The 21358-nt window shown below is 46.6% G+C and overlaps 1 protein-coding gene across 4 annotated transcripts in view; it reads right to left on the bottom strand.

Annotated features, from left to right (window-relative positions):
- heatr5a (HEAT repeat containing 5a) overlaps positions 1 to 21358 on the bottom strand; it is a 244745-nt gene that overhangs the window by 12637 nt on the left and 210750 nt on the right. For all 4 annotated transcript variants that reach the window (XM_038781265.1, XM_038781281.1, XM_038781255.1 and 1 more), the window contains one exon: positions 4046 to 4270. In XM_038781265.1, coding sequence (XP_038637193.1) covers positions 4046 to 4270 — 225 coding nt within the window. The remainder of the gene's footprint in view (positions 1 to 4045; positions 4271 to 21358) is intronic.

Here is a 21358-nt window from a genome sequence, read left to right as displayed (position 1 = left end):
GAATTTAGAGTACCTAATTCTTTATTTTTCCAATTAAGGGGCAATTTAGCATGGCCAATTCACCTACCTTGCACATCTTTGGGTTGTGGGGCTGAAACCTACGCAAACACAGGGAGAAAGTCCAAATTCCACACAGTTACCGGAGGCGGGATCGAACATGGATCCTCAGCGCTGTGAGACAGCAGCGCTAACCACTGTGCCACCTTTGTCCTCGCTCAGATTCTGCTTCTTGGGAGAAGTACTCTTGCAACGCAGACCATTGTTCCAGAAATTTGTCTGGCACTCTTTCCAAGGACAAGCATCTCGTGCAAACATATTTGAGTATTTGATGATTTTCTAGATTGCATAATGTCTATATTTCCTTGAACACTTTGTGGCGTTTGCTAGGCTTCACAAGGTAGTAATAGACTGGTACAAGCAAGTTCACTGGAGAGAATGGCAACTGACTTGCCCCTTTCTCTGCAGCCAGATAAAGGTGGTGGCATGGACATCCAAGAATAAAAATCATAGAATCCCTACAGTGCAGGAGGCCATTCGGCCCATCAAGTCTGCACTGACCCTCTGAAAGAGCTCCCTACATATGCCCCTTTCCTATCCCCACCTAACCGGTACATCCCTGGACACTATGGGGTAATTTAGCATGGCCAATCCACCTAACCTGCACATCTTTGGACTGTGTGAGGAAACCCACGCAGACATGGGGGAGAAATGCAAACACGGGGCAGCACGGTAGCATGGTGGTTAGCATAAATGCTTCACAGCTCCAGGGTCCCAGGTTCGATTCCTGGCTGGGTCACTGTCTGTGCGGAGTCTGCACGTCCTCCCCGTGTGTGCGTGGGTTTCCTCCGGGTGCTCCGGTTTCCTCCCACAGTCCAAAGATGTGCAGGTTAGGTGGATTGGCCATGCTAAATTTCCCGTAGTGTCCTAAAAAGTAAGGTTAAGTGGGGGGTTGTTGGGTTACGGGTATAGGGTGGATACGTGGGTTTGAGTAGGGTGATCATGGCTCGGCACAACATCGAGGGCCGAAGGGCCTGTTCTGTGCTGTTCTATGTACCACACAGTCACTCGAGGCTGGAATTGAACCCAGGTCTCTGGCGCTGTGAGGCAGCAGCGCTAACTATTGTGCCACTGTGTTGCACAAATATCTGGGGGGGGGGTTTCTCCACAAAAGAAGCAACACTATTGTGGGCTCCTATCATCACTGCTACATTGCAGAAAAGCATATCATATTTTTCGAAGGAATGTTGTTTTCCTTAAGAACATTGTCCAGAAGTTGGAAAATATTTTTGCCTCTTGATCTCTATCGTTGTCGATATTTCTTGTTAAAAAAATAAATTTAGAGTAACCAATTCTTTTTTTTCCAATTAAGGGGCAATTTAGCATGGCCAATCCACCTATCCTGCACATCTTGTGTTGTGGGGGTGAGACCCATGCAGACACGGGGAGAATGTGCAAACTCCACATGGACAGTGAATCTGGACCAGGATCGAATCTGGGTCCTCAGCGTCGTGAGGCAGCAGGGCTAACCATTGCACCACTGTGCCGCCCTTTGTTGTCGTTATTTCAAACAGCATACTGATTACCATGTTCACATGTGCGTCAAAGAACCGAACAATGAGAGAATGGAACGGAGATGAAGACAAACGTCTTTTCGCAGAGGGTCATTAAATGATTTCAAGGAAGAGATGTGATGTGGACATGCCGGCGTTGGACAGGGGTGAGCACGGTAAGAAGTTTTACAACACCAGGTTAAAGTCCAACAGGTTTGTTTTGAATCATTAGCTTTCAGAGCGCAGCTTCGTCATCGGGCGAGTGAAGAAGTGGGTTTCTCAACCACATATATAGACAAAGTCAATGTTGCAAGGCGATACTTCGAATGCAAGTCTTTGCAGATAATTAAGTCTTTACACGTCCAGACAGAGCGACTGGAAAGAGGGATAATCACAGGTTAAAAGGGGTGTGAATTGTTTTAAGCCAGGACAGTTGGTAGGATTTTGCAATCCCAGGCCAGATAGTGGGGTTGAATGTAATGTGGCATGAATCCAAGGTCCCGGTTGAGGCCGTACTCATGCATGCGGAACTTTTCTATAAGTTTCTGCTTGGCGACTCTGCGTTGTTGCGGGTCCTGAAGGCCGCCTTGGAGAACGCTTACCCGAAGATCAGAGGCTGAATATCTTGACTGCTGAAGTGTTCCCCGACTGGAATGGAACATTCCTGCCTGGCAATTGTCGCGCAATGTCCGTTCATCCATTGTTGCAGCGTCTGCATGGAGATAGATATATTTCTGATAAAAACAGATTAAAGGGACATGGGGAACAGGTAGGGAGCTGGATTTGAGACCAGAAAGAGATCAGCCATGATCTGATTGAATGGCGGGCAGACTTGAAGGATTGAATTGTTTACTCTGCTCCTAATTCCTATGTTCCTGCGCACTACGGTCAGAACTCCCATATGGAGAATGGTGTTTGCCTGATTTTCTCAAGGATGTCACCTTTCATCTCTTGGCCTAGAATCTTGGTAATTGCTGTTGTCTTGGTCCGCTGTGATGCAAGCTTACAAGCAATCAAACTGTCCAGAAACATCACTTTCACAACATCAGTAAAATGATCGGCAGCAGAAAACACCATATTGTGCTCAATGAGGAAATGTGTCAAAGTTTCTGCTCTTATCTGACCCAGAGCCGGGATCGAACCTGGGACCTCGGCGCTGTGAGGCAGGAATGCTAACCTCTGTGCCACCATGCTGCCCTAAAGTTTCTGCTCTTATGACTAAGTAGTCTTTCTGCGTGCTTTCCGAAACTAGTGCCACAGCATGATGTTTCTTGGATCACATATGTGCCTCTATGTTCTTTGCTCCTCCATTAGCGATGCTGAAGTCCGATGAGTAGTCGTTAAAGTGTGCAGTGTATTCATCCTTTCTTGATTGAACAATAAAGGACCATTTTGATGTGTATCCTTCTTGAAAGTCTGTTTGCTAGATTTAGCACTAGATGACAAAGTCATGATCGCTGCTCAACATTTCATGGATTTTCTTCCTCGCAACAACCTATCTCCCCGAGAACTTATTAATTTTGATGATAGTTGTTTATGGTGGTTGTAAATAACGCGGCACTATTCCCCCCCCCCCCCCACTGGGTTGCTGTAATAATAATAATGTTTATTAGTGTCACAAGTAGCCTGACATTAACACTGCAATAAAGTATTTTCCCAGTTTCTGTATTTCAACATGACAAATTGCATTTCCGTATTCTAATCGATTTTCCGTACAAAATACGGAAAATCTGTACCAGTTGGCAGCTCTGCGTCAAACTTTGTTTGATAATGTGCCTGTGAAGAATCCTGGGATATTTTTCGGTTTCTCATTTTATATAATACACAATAGTGTAAAATATGAGAGTAAAACCAGTGTACAAACATAAAACCCAGAAACATAGCCGATCCCCTCCCACAGACTAACCTCTCCCCTTTTTTACATATTGTTTTCTACTGGTTATTTACATTTGCATTGTTACTTAAATCTACAAGAAGTATAAGTAACAAGAGATCTATTAAGACTGTTTAGTGCAAACTATCGTGCAAGCTGGGAATTAACATAGTTTGTTGCCAATACCCGGAGAACAAATGTGCAGGTTTTGGGGGGGGTTGGCTGTTTGCTTTAGGCCCCCGGTGGTTGGGTACCGGACCTCTCTGTTCTACTATTATGTGTGGCTTGCTGGTATTGAAACATACTAGGGGCCTGCTTGCGGTTCCCCCAGGACCCCCTTCCTGTTATTATTCTGAGCATCCTTCCTGGGCTGTCCTTCCTTCCCCTGCGCCCTTTTGGCCCCTCTGCCCGACTTCCCCTACATTCTGGATGGTGTCTCTTGGGATATTTTATGATATTTAAGTTAGCAAATAAATGCAAGCTCTTGTATTCCTATGAAACATTTTTATATGTTATTGACACTATACATCCCACATTCTTGCTGCCCCCTGAGCAAATGGTCATTTTCTTGCCAGCTATATAAGATATAGTTATTATGTAGGGGAGTTAAAAATTCAGTTACCTGGATTCCAAAATTCCAAAATTGTTGCAAGAGCACTGCGGAGAAGCCTGGTCCATGCAACACGGCTTTTCTCTGCTCGAGCCATAGGAGAAGAGACAACAGCCTTCAGTGCCTGCAGTGCTGCTCCAACTGCTAAAGACATACAACCATCTCGCTTCTTTACCGCAGTTTCTTTAAGGACTCCTGTGATGAGGTAAAGGACAGTAGGAAGAATAGAAATGCTCCCTGTAAAAACAAAAATATTGGAGCCTTTTCAATGAAATGACAAATGAGTGCAAAATCAAATTTGTAAGATACCTACAAAAAGATGATAACGCTTGCATTATTTTTGAGGACCATACTTCTCTTCAATACTCTCATTGCCCTGCAATATTTGGCTCAAAGAAAAAATGTTGGGGACCTGACCCAGGTTTCTACCAATACTGTTCTTACTCTAAGAAGGTACATAAGCATAATCTGGAAGAATCCCTTAGATTATTGGTACTATTGTAGACAAGATTAGCTACTAACAACCTTGAAAAAGTAAAGAAAGAAATTACTTTTGAAGCGTGGCCACTGCTATACAAACAGATATGGCTCAAAATTAGAGCAAGGTTCCACATGCAATAAAAAAAAATCAACATAATGACCAAATCACCTGTTTTGGTGATGTTGGCATAAGGATAAATGCTGGGCTGCGATTAAGAATTCCTCTGTTGTTCTTTGAACGGTGTCATGGGATCTTTTGAAAAGATGCTTAGTGCCTCTGTTTAACTCCCCTTTCAAAAGACGGCATAATTCTGGCAATGCAAACCTAATCTCAAGGCTGCAATACAGTGTTAGCCTAGATGATAGGCTCTGGTTCTCCAAGCGGGGCTCAAATCTAAACTTCTGACTCGAAGTAGAAATAACCTCTGAACCAAGTGGTCACCAACAAGGAAGAGCTGGACCATTCATAAGCTTACATTTGCGAACCCACTCCCTCTTTAACAAAGCAACCCATGAAGTGTTTAAAAAATAGATTCCGGGCAGCACGGTGGCACAGTGCTTAGCACTGCTGTCTCATGCCGCCAAGGTCCCAGGTTCAATGCTGGCTCTGGATCACTGTCTGTGAGGAGTTTGCGCATTCTCTCTGTGTTTGCATGGGTTTTGCCCCCAAAACCCAAAGATATGCAGGGTAGGTGGATTGGCCACACTAAATTGCCCCTTTATTGGAACAAATGAATTGGATACTCTAAATTAATAAAAACACAATTTGATTCCACTTTACATTAATTGAGTTTATACATTAAAAGACCATTAAACAAAATAGAATGCAATTACACATCAACTTCTTGGTGGCAAGGTTGGCAACGTCAGTTTATAGCACAATGGGCTAAACAGCTGGCTTGTAATGCAGCACAATGCCAGCAGCGCAGGTTCAATTACTGTACTGGCCTCCCCGAACAGGCGCTGGAATGTGGCGACAAGGGGCTTTTCACAGTAACTTCATCGAAGCCTGCTTGTGACAATAAGCGATTATTATTTGTTATTATTATTCTTATAACCTAGAGTTTGGAGCCTTCTCGGGCTACAAACTCAACATGAGCAAAAGTGAGATCTTCCCAGTACACCCGCAAGGGGGGGGGGGGGCAGCACTAAAGGGGCTGCCGTTCAAACAAGCCCGAAATAAATTCCGCTACCTGGGGATCCAAATAGCCCATGACTGGAAAGGGATCCACAAATGGAACCTCACCAGCCTGACGGAGGAAGTTAAAAAGGACCTGCAAAGATGGAACACACTCCCGCTCTCCCTCGCGGGGAGAGTCCAGACGATCAAAATGAACGTACTGCCCAGGTTCCTTTTCCTGTTTAGATCCATTCCGATCTACATCCCCAAGGCCTTTTTCAAAGCGCTGGACAAACATATCATGGCGTTCGTATGGGGGGGTAAAAATGCTAGGATCCCAAAGAAGGTCATACAAAAAACAAAATCCAGGGGGGGGCTAGCCCTCCCGAATCTACAATTCTACCACTGGGCGGCAACAGCCGAGCGAGTAAGGGGATGGATCCAGGAGCCAGAAGCCGAGTGGGTGCGTGCGGAGGAGGCCTCCTGCATGGGAACCTCCCTCCAGGCCCTCGCCACGGCAGCACTCCCATCCCCACCCAAAAAACACTCCACCAGCCCAGTGGTGACAGCCACCCTCCAATCCTGGAACCAACTGCGGCAGCAATTTGGCCTGTACAAAATGTCGGACTAGGCTCCCATCTGCAACAACCATAGGTTCAAACCAGCACTGACCGACGCCACCTTCAAAAGGTGGAGGCAGGACGGGGGTACACTGACAGTCAGGGACCTATACACGGACGACAGGATCGCAACACTGGACGAACTGACAGAGAAATTTCAGCTAGCTGGGGGGAACGAGCTACGATACCTGCAGCTCAAAAACTTCCTACGAAAGGAGACAAGGACGTACCCACAACCGCCACGACAGACACTATTGGAAGACCTACTGGACGCAAGTATCCTAGAGAAAGGGAACTGTAGTGACATGTATGACCGACTGGTAGATAGGGACGACACCGTACTGGACGCAACAAGAAGGAAATGGGAGGACGACCTGGGGATGGAGATAGGGTGGGGACTCTGGAGCGAAGCACTGCATAGGGTCAACTCCACCTCCACGTGCGCAAGGCTCAGCCTGACGCAACTAAAAGTGGTACATAGAGCCCACTTAACGAGAAACCGTATGAGTAGGTTCTTCCCGGAGGTGGAGGACAAATGTGAGCGGTGCCAGAGAGGCCCGGCCAACCACGCCCACATGTTCTGGTCTTGCCCCAGACTTGTGGAGTACTGGACAGCCTTCTTCGAGGCTATGTCCAAAGTGGTGGGGGTGAGGGTGGAGCCATGCCCGATAGTGGCGGTCTTCGGGGTTTCAGACCAGCCAGATCTATTCCTGGGGAGGAGGGCGGACGCCCTTGCCTTTGCCTCCCTGATTGCCCGCCGTAGAATCCTGTTTGGCTGGCGGTCAGCAGCACCACCCAGAGCTGCAGACTGGCTGTCCGACCTCTCGGAATCTCTCCAAATGGAGAAAATCAAATTCGCCATCCGAGGGTCGGACGACGGCTTCCACAGAACGTGGGAGCCATTCATGCAACTGTTCCGGGACCGGTTTGTGGCCAACGTACATGTGGAAGAATAGTCGGGTGGCCAAGAACCAGGGGAAAATGGACGGGAATCGGGGGAAGGTAGCCGGGGGGAGGGGGGGGGGGCTACGGGCTCGGTATGGGGGTTTGATGGCAAGCCAAGGCCCAAAACCAAACTATAAATAAATGCCTATAAACATGTGCCTCGGCCATATTGGGGAATGTAAAATATGTATGCTGGCTAAAGGGGGCGGCCACAATTATTGTTATGAAGATGCTTACCTGTAAATATTCATGTTAAAAATTTTTGTGTTTTCCTTTTTTTTTTCTCTCTCTCTAATAACTTGTAATTTGTCATATATAAAATATGAAAACTCAATAAAAAAAACATTTATAAAAAAAAAATTATCCTTATAACCTAAGTTACAAGGTTATCAGCTTTCTGAATTACTCCATTTGTTGATCAACTAAAACACATTTTTCTTGCTGGATGTCAACAAAACAGGTTCTGACTGAAAACAGAAAATGCAGGACAATTTCAACAGTTTGACAGTATCTGTGGAAAGAGAAGGAGCAAATGTTTTGAGCCTGGATGACTGTTTTTCCGAGCATGTTCTGACTCAGTTTGTTTTGGACAATTAAGTATTTTGAAGGTATATTTTATAGAATGCCAGGAGCATGTTGCTAATCTTGCAGAGATGGGGACACTGAACTGAGCGTAATAAGATTTGCAAGAATTGTCCACAGAAGTGCAAATAACTGGATGTACATTTTTTAGTTTGTTACAAAAAATATTCTTGAAGCTCTTGGACTTCCACCATGGTCGCTAACTATTAAAAATTGTTACTATAGGTTAAGTCATGCTCCACTGGGAGGGATAGTTGTTCCTTTGAAGACTTGGATTTCAGTTTTTAAATCGCTGCTAAAAATACACCTTGTGTGAAAAATCATAAAATAAATGAAGTATCTGATCAATACAAATTAATATATCTTGTGGTGATTATAACCAATCTCTGATTTTCTTATTTTCAGATGGCTCTGTTGGAAGGCAAGATAACCTCGCACACCATCAAACACCAATAATTCAACAGAATTCATTCAGGAGGCATGACTGCTGAAAATGACAATGTAATCCATGCAATATTCTCATCAGGCTCACATCACAAAGATAAAACATCCTTAACTCAATTCTCACATATAATCCCTCTTTGTCCTTACTGGTCCTTACCGAACCACTGAAGCCCTCGCTTCCACCCTATCCCCGTAACCCAATAACCCCATCTAACCTTTTTGGCCACGAAGGGCAATTTATCATGGCCAATCTACCTAACCTGCACGTCTTTGGACTGTGGGAGGAAACCGGAGCAGCCGGAGGAAACCCACACAGACATGGGGAGAACATGCAGACTCCACACAGACAGTAACCCAGCGGGGAATCGAACCTGGGACCCTGGCGTTGTGAAGCCACAGTGCTATCCACTTGTGCTACAGTGCTGCCCATTACATAATTCCTGTTTCTGATCATCATTTGGGAATGGTCAAATAATCCAATGCTCCTATGTAAAGACAGCAAAGTTAGGGGAAGCACCAAGCAACTAATTTATCTGCAATTCCACAGTGCATATTTCAGGAGATAAGAAGAGATCAAGAATTAAATATACGTTGGTGGCGTCCTGTTATCTGCCTAAGATGTTGGACATGCAAGAAATCAAATCTGTTGAGGATGGGATTTCTACAAATGTTCCAGCTGCTGACAGCTGAAGAGTTCAGTCAGTGTGAAGCAGGTTCTGTTGCGGATTGTTATTGGAGTTGGTGTCAATTGCCATCCTGTGTAACCACTTATCGTCATAATACCACATGCTGGCCCACAGGGCAGCCATTTTACGGTCATCAACTAGTGTCTTCCAGGTTCGGAAATCGATGTTTATGGCCTTAATGCCATACTTGCAAGTATCCTTGAAGCAGAGCTTTGGGTTTTGTGGTAGTGCGGCCCCCACGGACCACCTGATTGGCTCGGGGCCAATCACACGTAGCGCTTGAATCTTGGTCAGCAGGAAATTTGTGCGAGGGTCCTGGGAACAGGACACCGGGCAGTATAAGACCTGTTATACTGTTACTTAACCGCCTTTGCCTTTCATCAATAAATCCCTTTCTTAACTAATGGAAGCCTCCAGTGCATGTCTCAAGGCATCACATTGGAGAGGAGGTAAATGTTTTTAGTAGCAGTCGACAGCTGTCATGAACTGTGGGCACAGTAAGAAGTCTTACAACACCAGGTTAAAGTCCAACAGGTTTGTTTCAAACACGAGCTTTCGGAGCACGGCTCCTTCTTCAGGTGAACATTCACCTGAAGAAGGAGCCGTGCTCCGAAAGCTCGTGTTTGAAACAAACCTGTTGGACTTTAACCTGGTGTTGTAAGACTTCTTACTGTGCTCACCCCAGTCCAACGCCGGCATCTCCACATCATGGGGATCAACAGACACAACGGAGAATCAGTCATGGCCCCCTGTACTGCACCAGAACCCAAGCATTGGGAAAAAGGTCAGGGTGTCAACAGAAGTCAGAGGTGGCCTGCTATCATTGTGGGGGAGAGCATCTCCATGAGACCGGTCATGTTCATATGCTTCTGATACAACCAAAGGGGCCACATTCAAGCACACTGCCACATTAGGCAAAGCGCGCCAATGCAGAAAACAAACCCAATTGCAGCAGTCCAAAGCGCCACGCGGTGGCAATAGAGAACACCCCAAAAGGAAGTCTTCCGAGTCACAAAGCAAGCATTGCAATCCTCAAACCTCTTGGGTCATTTTGACCTGGGGAAAAATGTGTTGACATGTGATTTTTTTGTGGACGGGCAGTTTTATCCCACAAAATGGGTGATGGTTGGAAATGCCTTATCGCCTTTGATTCAGGAACCCTTTCAGAAGCAGAACTGCACGATGCCCAGATTGAGAAGGAGGGCGTAGCGATATCCACGCTGTGAAGAACTTCTACCAGTGAGTGTTCGGTTGACGGTTTGATATAATGAATGACCACAAGATGTTACTGGGCCTTTTAAGGGAAAAGAACCCCCTACTGCCCATAGCCTCAGCGAGGATGCAACTTTGGGCCTTCCAGCTGGCGGCCTACAACTATGCTTTTCAGAAATGGCCTGCCACGCAAATTGCCAATGTGGAAACATTAAGTCACCTGTCCCTACCAAAGAGCATTCTGCCACCACCAGTACCTCAGAAGATCATTCTGGCTTTCAACTTCTTGGATACTCTGCCAGTGTCCACTGGGCACATTCGCAGCTGGACTCAAAGAGACCCTACTCTTTCAAAGGTTAAAAGAATGATACAGGCCAGGCGGCGTTAGGAGAAGTTGAAACATCAGAGGCCGAACCTCACTTGTCAGAATGAGTTGAAATAAGAGGGTGGTGTAATTCTGTGGAGATCAGGAGCAGTCACCCCACCTCCAGCCAGGAGACCCCTCCTTCAAGAAGTACATAGCACTCACCCAGGGCAGACAAAGATAAACATGCTGGCATGCAGCTATATTTGTGGCCAGATATAAATAAAGCTATTGAAGAACTGGTGCAAAAGTTCCACCCTTGCCAAATGCGGAAATCCTTGTTGCATTGTACCACTCTTCATCCTGAGAAGTGGTCAGGTATCCTGTGGACCAGAGTCCACGTTGACATTGCAGGACCTATGAGCAAGATGTTTTTAGTACTGGTGGATGCTTACTCGTTATCAGTTCAAGAGATGAGGATCACTACATCTGCAGCCCCCATGGATGCCTTGAGCCCCCTACCACCCAGCATTTGACGTCTGGCTGAGGGGGCCTGTAGTGGGGTTACGGAGGTCTGGGAGGTCTCCGGTCTGGCTGACCTATTGATAGGCTCTTTCCTCTGTTGGCTCTTCTAACAATTGTAACTTCTGTATATGTTTTTTGGGGTAGTTGTAAGTGACTTGAGGGGTGAGGGATGTGGTAGCATGACCCCTTTAAGAGGGCGGACTCCACAGACCACATGACAGGCTTGGGGCCGATTGTGCATTAGCACAATCTAGCCAATAGGTAGCTTGCGCGAGGCCCCTGGGAGCAGTACCCAGGTAGTGTGGGCCTGGGAGCTGAAGTGCCTGTGCCTGTTACTTAACTGCTTTTGCCTTTCATCATATATGCTGGCCTTCCTAGCGAGAGGATTTGAGGACAGGAGCAGGTATGTCTTGATGCAATTTTACAAGTCCTGGGTGAGACCACACCAGAACATTGTGTGCAGTTTTGGTCCTGCTATCCGAGGAAGGGTGTTCTTTTGATAGAGGGAGTGCAGCAAAGATTTATCAGATTGATTCTTGGGATGGCAGGAATGACGTACGAGGAGAGATTGAGATATTCGCTGAAGTTAAACGTATATGATTCTAGCAGGACTAGTCAGCGTACACGCAAGAAGGATGTTCCCAATGGTGGGGGAATCCAGAACCACAGGTCACAGTCTGAAGATAGGGGGTAGATCACTTAGGACTGAGAATAGGAGAAATTTCCTCACGCAGAGAGTGGTGAGCTTGTGGAATTCTCCACCACAGAAGGTAGTTACGGTCAAAACATTATAGGTTTTCAAAAGGAGTTAGATATAGGTCTTGGGGCGAAAGGAATCAAAGAATATGGGGGGGGGGGGGGGAGAGGAGAAGAGGCAGGAACAGGCTGTTGGGTGAACAGTCATGATCATAATGAATTATAGGCCAATTAGCCTAACCTCGGTTGTTGGTAAAATTCTAGAATCTATCATTAAGGATGAGATTTCTAATTTCTTGGAAGAGCAGGGTCGGATTAGAACAAGTCAACATGGATTTAGTAAGGGGAGGTCGTGCCTGACGAACCTGTTAGAATTCTTTGAGGAGGTGACAAGTAGGTTAGACCAGGGAAACCCAGTGGATGTGGTCTATCTGGATTTCCAAAAGGCCTTTGATAAGGTGCCACACAGGAGGCTGCTGAGTAAGGTGAGGGCCCATGGTGTTCGAGGTGAGCTACTGGCATGGGTTGAGGATTGGCTGTCTGACAGAAGGCAGAGAGTTGGGATAAAAGGTTCTTTTTCGGAATGGCAGCCGGTGACCAGCGGTGTCCCACAGGGTTCAGTGTTGGGGCCGCAGCTGTTCACCATATATATTAATGATCTGGATGAAGGGACTGGGGGCATTCTAGCGAAGTTTGCTGATGATACGAAGTTAGGTGGTCAGGCAGGTAGTGCTGAGGAAGTGGGGAGGCTGCAGAAGGATCTAGACAGTTTGGGAGAGTGGTGCAGGAAATGGCTGATGCATTTCAACGTGAGAAAATGTGAGGTCTTGCACTTTGGAAAAAAGAATCCAAGCATAGACTACTTTCTAAACGGTGAGAAAATTCATAATGCCAAAGTACAAAGGGATCTGGGAGTGCTAGTCGAGGATTCCCTAAAGGTAAACATGCAGGTTGAATCCGTGATTAAGAAAGCGAATGCTATGTTGTCATTTATCTCAAGAGGGTTGGAATATAAAAGCAGCGATGTGCTACTGAGCCTTTATAAGGCTCTGGTTAGGCCCCATTTGGAGTACTGTGTCCAGTTTTGGGCCCCACATCTCAGGAAGGACATACTGGCACTGGAGCGTGTCCAGCGGAGATTCACACGGATGATCCCTGGAATGGCGGGTCTAGCATATGAGGAACGGCTGGCGTTCCTGGGATTGTATTCATTGGAGTTCAGAAGGTTAAGGGGAGATCTAATAGAAACTTACAAGATAATACATGGCTTAGAAAGGATGGACGCAAAGAAACTGTTTCCGTTAGGCGAGGAGTCGAGGACCCGTGGGCACAGCCTTAGAATTAGAGGGGGTAAATTCAAAACAGAAATGCGGAGACATTTCTTCAGCCAGAGAGTGGTGGGCCTGTGGAATTCATTGCCGCAGAGTGCAGTGGAGGCCGGGACGCTAAATGGCTTCAAGGCAGAGATAGATAAATTCTTGATGTCGCGAGGAATTAAGGGCTATGGGGAGAATGCTGGGAGGTGGAGTTGAAATGCCCATCAGCCATGATTGAATGGCGGAGTGGACTCGATGGGCCGAATGGCCTTACTTCCACTCCTATGTCTTATGGTCTTATGGAATGACGGAGCAGGCTCGAAGGGCCAAATGGTCAACTCCTGCTCCAATTTTCTATGTTTCCATGAAATCCAGCTGTACGAGCTAGACTGGGTCCACAAGAGGGGAAAGCATACTTGACCTCGCCCTCAACCACCTGCCTGCCATAAGTACATCTGTCAATAGGTGCATCTGTCCATAAGACTATCAGTAGGAATGACCACTGCACAGTCCTTGTGGAAACAAAGTCCCATTTTTACACTGAGGATGCCCTCCACTGTGTTGGGAGGAAATCCACCGTGCTAAATGGGACAGGTTCCGAACAGAAATAGCATCTCCAGACTGGGCAATCTTGAGACAGTGTGGATCATCAATAGCAGCAGAATATTATTCATCCACAATCTATGACCTCATGGCCCGTCATATCACCCACTCTGCCAAGCCAGGGGATCAAGTCTGCATCAAAGAAAAGTACAGGTGGGCATGCCAGGCGCAGCACCAGGCATACCTAAAATGAGGGTGTCAACCTGGTGATGCCACAATATTGGACTACCTGTGTGCAAACAGAACAAGCAGGAAGTGATACATAGAGCTACGCAATTCCACAACCAACAGATCAGACCTATGTCCTTCAGTCCTGCCATATCCAGCCGTGAATGGTGGTGCACAATTAAACAGCTCACTGGAGGAGGAGGATCCACAAATATCCCCATCTTAAATAATGGGGAGCCTAGCACATCAGTGCAAAAGATATGGCTGAAGCGTTTGTAACAATATTGAGCCGGAAGTGCCAAGTAGATGATCTAACTTGGTCTTCTCTGCAGGTCCCCAGTATCCAGATGTCAGTCTTCAGCCAATTTGATTCACTCCACATGACATAGAGAAACGACTGAAGATACTAGATACAGCAAAGACCCTGGCAACATTCCAGCAGTGGTACTGAAGATTTGTGCTCCAGAACTTTGAATCCCAAGCCAAGCTGTCCAGCAATGGGAAAAATTGCCAAGGTATGCCCTGTGTACAAAAATCAGGACAAATGGAACCTGGCCAATTACAGGTAGGGAGGTGGCTTTGAGACCAGGAGGAGATCAGCCATGATCTGATTGAATGGCGGAGCAGGCCCGAAAGGCTGAATTGTCTATTTCTGCTCCTAATTCCCATGTTTTATGAAACTGACCCAGACTACCAATATAAATACTGTGGTTACAAGCCCAGGTCAGAGTGTCCAGCAGTGGATAACCCACTTCTTGACCCCCCCAAAGCCTACCCACCACCGAGAAGGCACAAGTGCAATGGAATACTTCCCACTTAGCTGGATGAATGCAGCTCCAACAACACTCAAGCAGCTCTACACTATCCAAGACAAAGCAGCCCGTTTGATTGGCACCCCATCCACAAACATTCAGACCCTCCACCACCGATGCACTGAAGCAGCAGCGTGTACCATCTACAAGATGCACTGCGACAATTCAACAAGGCTTCTTAGACAGCACCTTCCAAACCTATGACCACTACCATATAGAAGGAGAAGGGCAGCAGACTCAATGGGGAACAGCAAGTTTCCTCCAAGTCAATCACCATCCTGACTTGCAAATATATCGCTGTTCCTTTGCTGGGTCGAAGTCCTGGAACTCCCTCTCCTCTCCAACAGCATTGTGAGTAAACCTACATCACAGACTGCAGACTGATGAGCAATGAGGGATGGGATATAAATGCTGGCCGAGCCAGCAGCATCCACATCCCATGAATGAAGAAAAAGGACATCATAATCAAGAAACCAGGGGACTCACATATCAAAACTTGTTATGCATGGAGAGCGGTTGTGATGAATGTTATCAGTAGCTGATATAATGGTACCTTACCTTTAATGCATTGGCCCTTTAAGACCGGGCTTGGAACCCTGGGGGACTCCGCCTCTGGCTCCGCCCCCAGGAAACGGTATAGAAGATGAGGCTCACTCAGGCAACATGTGATGAGCACACTTCTCGGCTGCTGTACAGTTCTCAGATGATTAAAGCCTTTGAATCGTCTATCTTCTCTCCTATGTCGTGATTGAGGGTATCTCAATTTAATCAAGATGGACAGCGCTCTAAAGCCGGAGAAACTCAACCTGGACGCTCGGTCTCCGGAAGCCCCGGAAATGTTTAAATATTGGTTGCGGTGTTTTGAGGACTATATTCACTCCGCAGAGACTGATGTCGACGGCGCTCGCAAGCTGCGTTTACTGCATGCCCGGGTGGGCCACCGACTCTCCTCCGTGATCGAGAATGTTGCAAATTACGAAGCTGCGGTCGAGATACTCACGAAACGCTTTGTGAAGCCAATTAATGAGGTACATGCCAGGCATTTGCTCTCAACCTGCAGCCAGCGTTCCGGGGAAACTCTGGACGAGTACATGGAGACTCACTGTGCTCGCGAAGAACTGCAACCATAAAGCAGTGATGGCAGAAACCCACATGAACTTGCATATTCGCGATGCCTGTGTGTCCGGTATCAGGTCCTCGTACATCCGGCAGCGGCTCCTAGAAGACTGGGCAAAGGATCTACAAGGCACGGTAACGCTCGTCTCTTCCCTAGAAACGGCCCACTGTAACATTCGGACATTCTCCGCGGACCTTGCAAACCCCTCTCGATCCCCTCCAGACCCGGCCACGCTACAGGCCTGCGCCGCGATCCGCTCACTCCGGGGGTTCCCCATGCTATTTCCGTGGGCAAGGTCAGCACCCACGGCAACGTTGCCCGGCCCGCTCCACGATCTGCAACGACTGCAGGAAGAAAGGGCACTTCGCTAAGGCCTGCCTGGCTGGCCCCAAAGGCCACAAACAAAATCCTCACCAGGCCCAGAAATCAAGCTCCTGGTCCCACAGGCCCCGCAATGCGGCCGCGCGGCAGCCGGACACGCCCACTTCCGACGCGTCATCGACCTCGTGCGAGTCATAGGAGTGGCCATCTTGGCGGCGGCCATTTTCGAACCCGACATGTGCGACCGACGGCGGCGGCCATTTTGTGATTCCAGGCGGCCATTTTGTGAGTCCAACTTAACCGAGGACTCTGACTACCCGCAACTAGCAGCGATCACGCTCGATCAATCGCGGCCGAAACACCTGCGTAACTCGATGATGCGGGTGCGAATCAACAGCCACGACACTCCCTGCCTATTCGACTCCGGGAGCACGGAGAGCTTTATCCATCCAGACACGGTAAGACGCTGCTCCCTGCGCACCCAACCCGTCTCCCAAACTATCGCCCTCGCCTCTGGGTCCCATTCGGTTCAAATCACGGGGTATTGTGTCGCTGACCTCGCAATTCAAGGTGCTGAATACACCCGTTTTAAACTTTACATCTTTCCTCAACTCTGCGCCCCTCTGCTGCTCGGTCTGGACTTACAGTGCAGCCACCGGAGCCTGACACTGAAGTTCGGCGGACCCCTGCCCCCACTCACGGTATGCAGCCTGGCAACACTCCAAGTTGCGCCACCCCCCTTCTTCACGAACCTCACCCCCGACTGTAAGCCCGTCGCCACCAGGAGTCGCCGGTACAGTACCCAAGACATGACTTACCAGGATGTTGCCTGGGCTGGAGAGTTTTAGTTATGAGGAGAGATTGGACAGACTGGTGTTGTTTTCCTTGGAGCAAAGGAGACTGAGGGGGACATGATTTAGATGTATAAAATTATGAGGGGTATAAAATTATGAGGGGCAAAAATAGAGTAGAGAAGGAAGAAACTTTTCCCCTTGGTAGAGGGCTCCATGACCGGGGGCTGGGGCGCATTGATTTAAGGTCAGGGGCCAGTGGTTTCGAGGGGATGCGAGAGAAACCTTTTACCTGGAGGACGGTGGGAGTGCGGAACTCACTGGCTGAAAGCGTGGTGGAGGCAGCGACCCTCATAACATTGAAGAAGTATTTTGAAGTATGCCATGGCATCGCAAGTGCACAAGGCTTTGGTCCAAGTGCTGGAAAATGGGAATAGAATAATTAGGTGGTTGTTTTTGACTGGCGCATATGCAATGGATCTTTTCTGTGCAGTAGACCTCTATGACTTTGTACCAACTTTGTCTTGTGGAATCAGCACCAACTGTAAAGGGAACTTTACAATTCTAGTCTTCAACCAGCTGAAAACAAACCCATTGATGACAGAAGTCCTCATTGGCTTCTGATTCTGGACTGATAATCATGTGAAACATTAATTTCTTTGGTTCTTTTGCTGTTACAATGCATAGTTGCAGAACTTTTTTTCCTATCCCCCTTACTTTGCGTGTGCATGCAATAGAGTGGCGAGTTGTGCACACTCCTCTTCTGGACTTTGAATTTGAATAAACTACCGTGGGCAGCACGATAGCACAGTGGTTAGCACAGTTGCTTCACAGCTCCAGGGTCCCAGGTTTGAGTCCTTGCTGGGTAACTGACTGTGCGGAGTCTGCACGTTCTCCCCATGTCTGCGTGGATTTCCTCCAGGTGCTCCAGTTTCCTCCCACAGTTCAAAGGTGTGCAGGATAGGTGGATTGGCCATGCTAAATTGCCCTTTAATGTCCAAAAAGGTTGGGTGGGGTTACGGGGATAGGCTGGAAGTGTGGGCTTAAGTGGGGTTCTCTTTCCAAGGGCCAGTGCAGACTCAATGGGCTGAATGGCCTCCTTCTGCACTGTAAATTCTATGAAATCTATGAACCTTCTGCGTTAATTATAACATGGGTTAGTTGCAAATTATTAGTAAATTAGATCACACAAACTGAGCATCTGGAAAAATATGCCACAGCTAATTTTAAATTAATTCCAAAACACCTTCCACTTGCAGAGAGTTGGTGAGAAGTTCAATTTACCCATCTCTCCTGTTCATAACAGGACGGTCATGAAGAGAAATTACTTCAGAGGGTTGTGAATCTTTGCAATTTTCCACTCCAGAGGGCTACGGATGCTGCATCGTTGAATACATTCAAGGGTGGGATTTACAGATTTTTGGGCTCAGGGAATTAAGGGATATGGGGATAGGTGGGAAAATTGTGTTGAAGCCTAGTATCAGCCATGATCATATTGAATAGTGCAGCGCTCACTAGGTCATGTGGTCGACTCATGCTCCTATTTCATGTGTTTCTGTGTCTATTTCCACCTCCATAAAATTTCATGTATCCCTGCTTCAGCTCATCTGCTGCTGAAACCCTTATGTACGCCATTATTACCTCTAGACTTGACTATTCCAATACATTGCCGACCAGCTTTCCAAATTTTACCCTCCATAAACTTGAGGTAAGAAAATAAGAAATACAGCAGGAATGACATGGCTGATTGTAAACCTGATGTCATCCAAAATTCTGTCGCCTGTGTCCTATGTCACATCAAGTAGCATTAATTCATCGCCTCTGTCTTCACTGGAAAAGGATCAGGCTACACTGGGTCTCAATGAAGCAACACTTCTATTTAAAAATTCTCATCCTTGTTTTCAATCCCTCCATGGTCTTGCTGCTCCTCATCTCTGACCACCTACCAAGTTTCATAACCCTCAGATATACTTGGGTTTCTCTAATTCTGGCATTGGAACACCCCTGATTTTTATCTCTCCAACATTGGTGCCTTCAACTGCCAATGCCCTCAGATCCAGAATGTCCCTCCCAAATCTCTGTGCTTCTCTCCTTCACTAAGGTGCTCCTTAAAATCGACCACTTGGGTCAAGCTTTTAGTCTTCAGTTCAAATAATTCTAATATTTCCTTATGTGGCTTGTCAAATGTTCCTTCACAATGATCTTGTGGCATTTTACATTAAAGGCATTATATAAAACCTGTTATTTCTTTACTTGTTACTCTCTTCACATTTGCCGATTAACCAACATTTTGTTTCACAAATTGGATCTCAATCTGCTGGTACACTAAAGGGAACACCAATGGTTTAGATGTAAATTTGCATATTATATACAAAAATACAATTTCATAGTATTGTTGCAATCCTTCTCAGCAATCCACAGAATCGATATTACTTCACCATCAACGCAGATGGAATCCTTACAAACAGTCTTCAGACTGAATTCGAGGGAACACAAGTTCAAGGTGGGGGTGGGGTGGGTGGTGGTATTGGAGGACAAACCTTGTTACCCAGAGGGTGGTGATGGTCTGGAAGGCACTGCCTGGGAGGTTGGTAGAGGTGGGTTGCCTCATATCCTTTAAAAAGTACCTGGATGAGCACTTGGTACATCATTACATTAAAGGCCAAGTGCTGGCAAATGGGATTAGGTAGGTAGGTCAGCGATTTTCCATGCATCGGTGCAGACTCGATGTATTATTCTGTGATTCTGTGACAGCTTCTGACAGTAGCATAGTTAAACTCAGTCTGTGCATTTGCAGTTCTGTCAAACTTAAACTGAAACCTATCAGCTCAGAAGAAAAATGGATCTTGCCCAGTCCACAAAAACTCTGGTTCTTGATCAGAAAATGATGCAGATTCAGTTCCAGGACATTTATGAAACAGACTGCACTGTCCTTAAGAGTATAGGATGTAACACAGTGAAGATATGCTGAGTATAGTGAAATTAAATCAAAGTTGGAGCCATGGTTTATGAAGTAGGCTATTCGTGTATACAATGGGAAATGAAATCTTCGAGTTTGATTGTGATTAGAATCACTGAGTCCTAAAATGGTTAGAGCACAGAAAGAAAATATTTGGCACATTGTATCCATTGTTACGGTACCCACAGGGACTTAAAAATTTTTTTTTTAGATTACCCAATTATTTTTTCCAATTAAGGGGCAATTTAGCGAGGCCAATCCACCTACTCTGCACATTTTTAGGTTGTGGGGCGAAACCCACGCGGACACGGGGAGAATGTGCAAACTCCACACGGACAGTGACCCAGGGCCGGGATTCGAACCTGGGACCTCAACGGCGTGAGGCAGTTATGCTAACTACTAGGCCACCGTGCTGCCCTCCCACAGGGACTTTTAACAAGAAATTCAAAATACCAGTGAGTAACATTAAAGGATGAACACATTGAGGTTTCAAGTTTTTAAGACTAATACCGTAACACACAAACTAAAAGCAACATTGACAATGCTATTTCAGTGGGAAATTATCATCTAGCTACAGGAAAGATCTCCAATTTAACATTTAAAGCAACCATAATTCGCCTTCTCTGGCCATACTTGGGCCATATTCTGTCCCTTTACAGGACACTACTCTCCCAGAACTAGTCCGAAATGGTCCTCATCTCCTGAGAGCTTACATCCTTTCTCAGCTCGATAACTTTTGATCTCCGAACTGGCTTTCAGTGAGGGATGAATTGGAGATTCTCCTTTGTAGCTAAAGCTGGGTGAATAGTCCATTCTCTTTTAAATTCTCATGAACCCAGTCTTTTTAGAACAAAAAGATGAAGAAAGGTACAGCAAAGGAACAGGCCCTTCAGCCCTCCAAGCCTGTCTAAACTAAAATCTTCTACACTTCCGGGGTGTGTATCCCTTTATTCCCATCCTATTCATGTATTTGTCAAAATGCCCCTTAGATGTCATTATCGTCCCTGCTTCCACCACCTACTCCGGCAGCGAGTTCCAGGCACCTACTACCCTCTGTGTAAAAATACTTGCCTCGTATGTCTCCTCGAAACCTTGCCCCTCGCACCTTAAACCTATGCCCCCTAGTAATTGACCCCTCTACCCTGCGAAAAAGCCTCTGACTATCCACTCTGTCTATGCCCCTCATAATTTTCTAGACATCTATCAGGTCGCCCTCAACCTCCATCATTCCAGTGAGAACAGAGTTTATTCAATTTACCCTCATAGCTAATGCACTCCAATATCAGGCAACATCCTGGTAAATCTCTTCTGCACCTTCTCTGAAGCCTCCACATCCTTCTGGTAGTGTGGTGACTAGAATTGAACACTATACTCCAAGTGTGGCCTAACTAAGGTTCTATACAGCTGCAACATGACCTGCTAATTTGTATACTCAATGCCTCGGCCAATGAAGGCAAGCATGCCGTATGCCTTCTTGACTACCTTCTCCTGTGTTGCCCCTTTCAGTGATCTGTGGACCTGTACACCTAGATCTCTCTGACTTTCAATACTTTTGAGGGTTCTACCATTCACTCTATATTCCCCACCGGCATTAGACCTTCCAAAATGCATTACCGCACATTTG

The sequence above is a fragment of the Scyliorhinus canicula genome, chromosome 2, assembly GCF_902713615.1.
Source record: "Scyliorhinus canicula chromosome 2, sScyCan1.1, whole genome shotgun sequence".
NCBI classification, from domain to species: domain Eukaryota; kingdom Metazoa; phylum Chordata; class Chondrichthyes; order Carcharhiniformes; family Scyliorhinidae; genus Scyliorhinus; species Scyliorhinus canicula.
The sequence above is the reverse complement of the archived record's forward strand: the minus strand, read 5'-3'. Positions and strand labels throughout refer to the sequence as shown.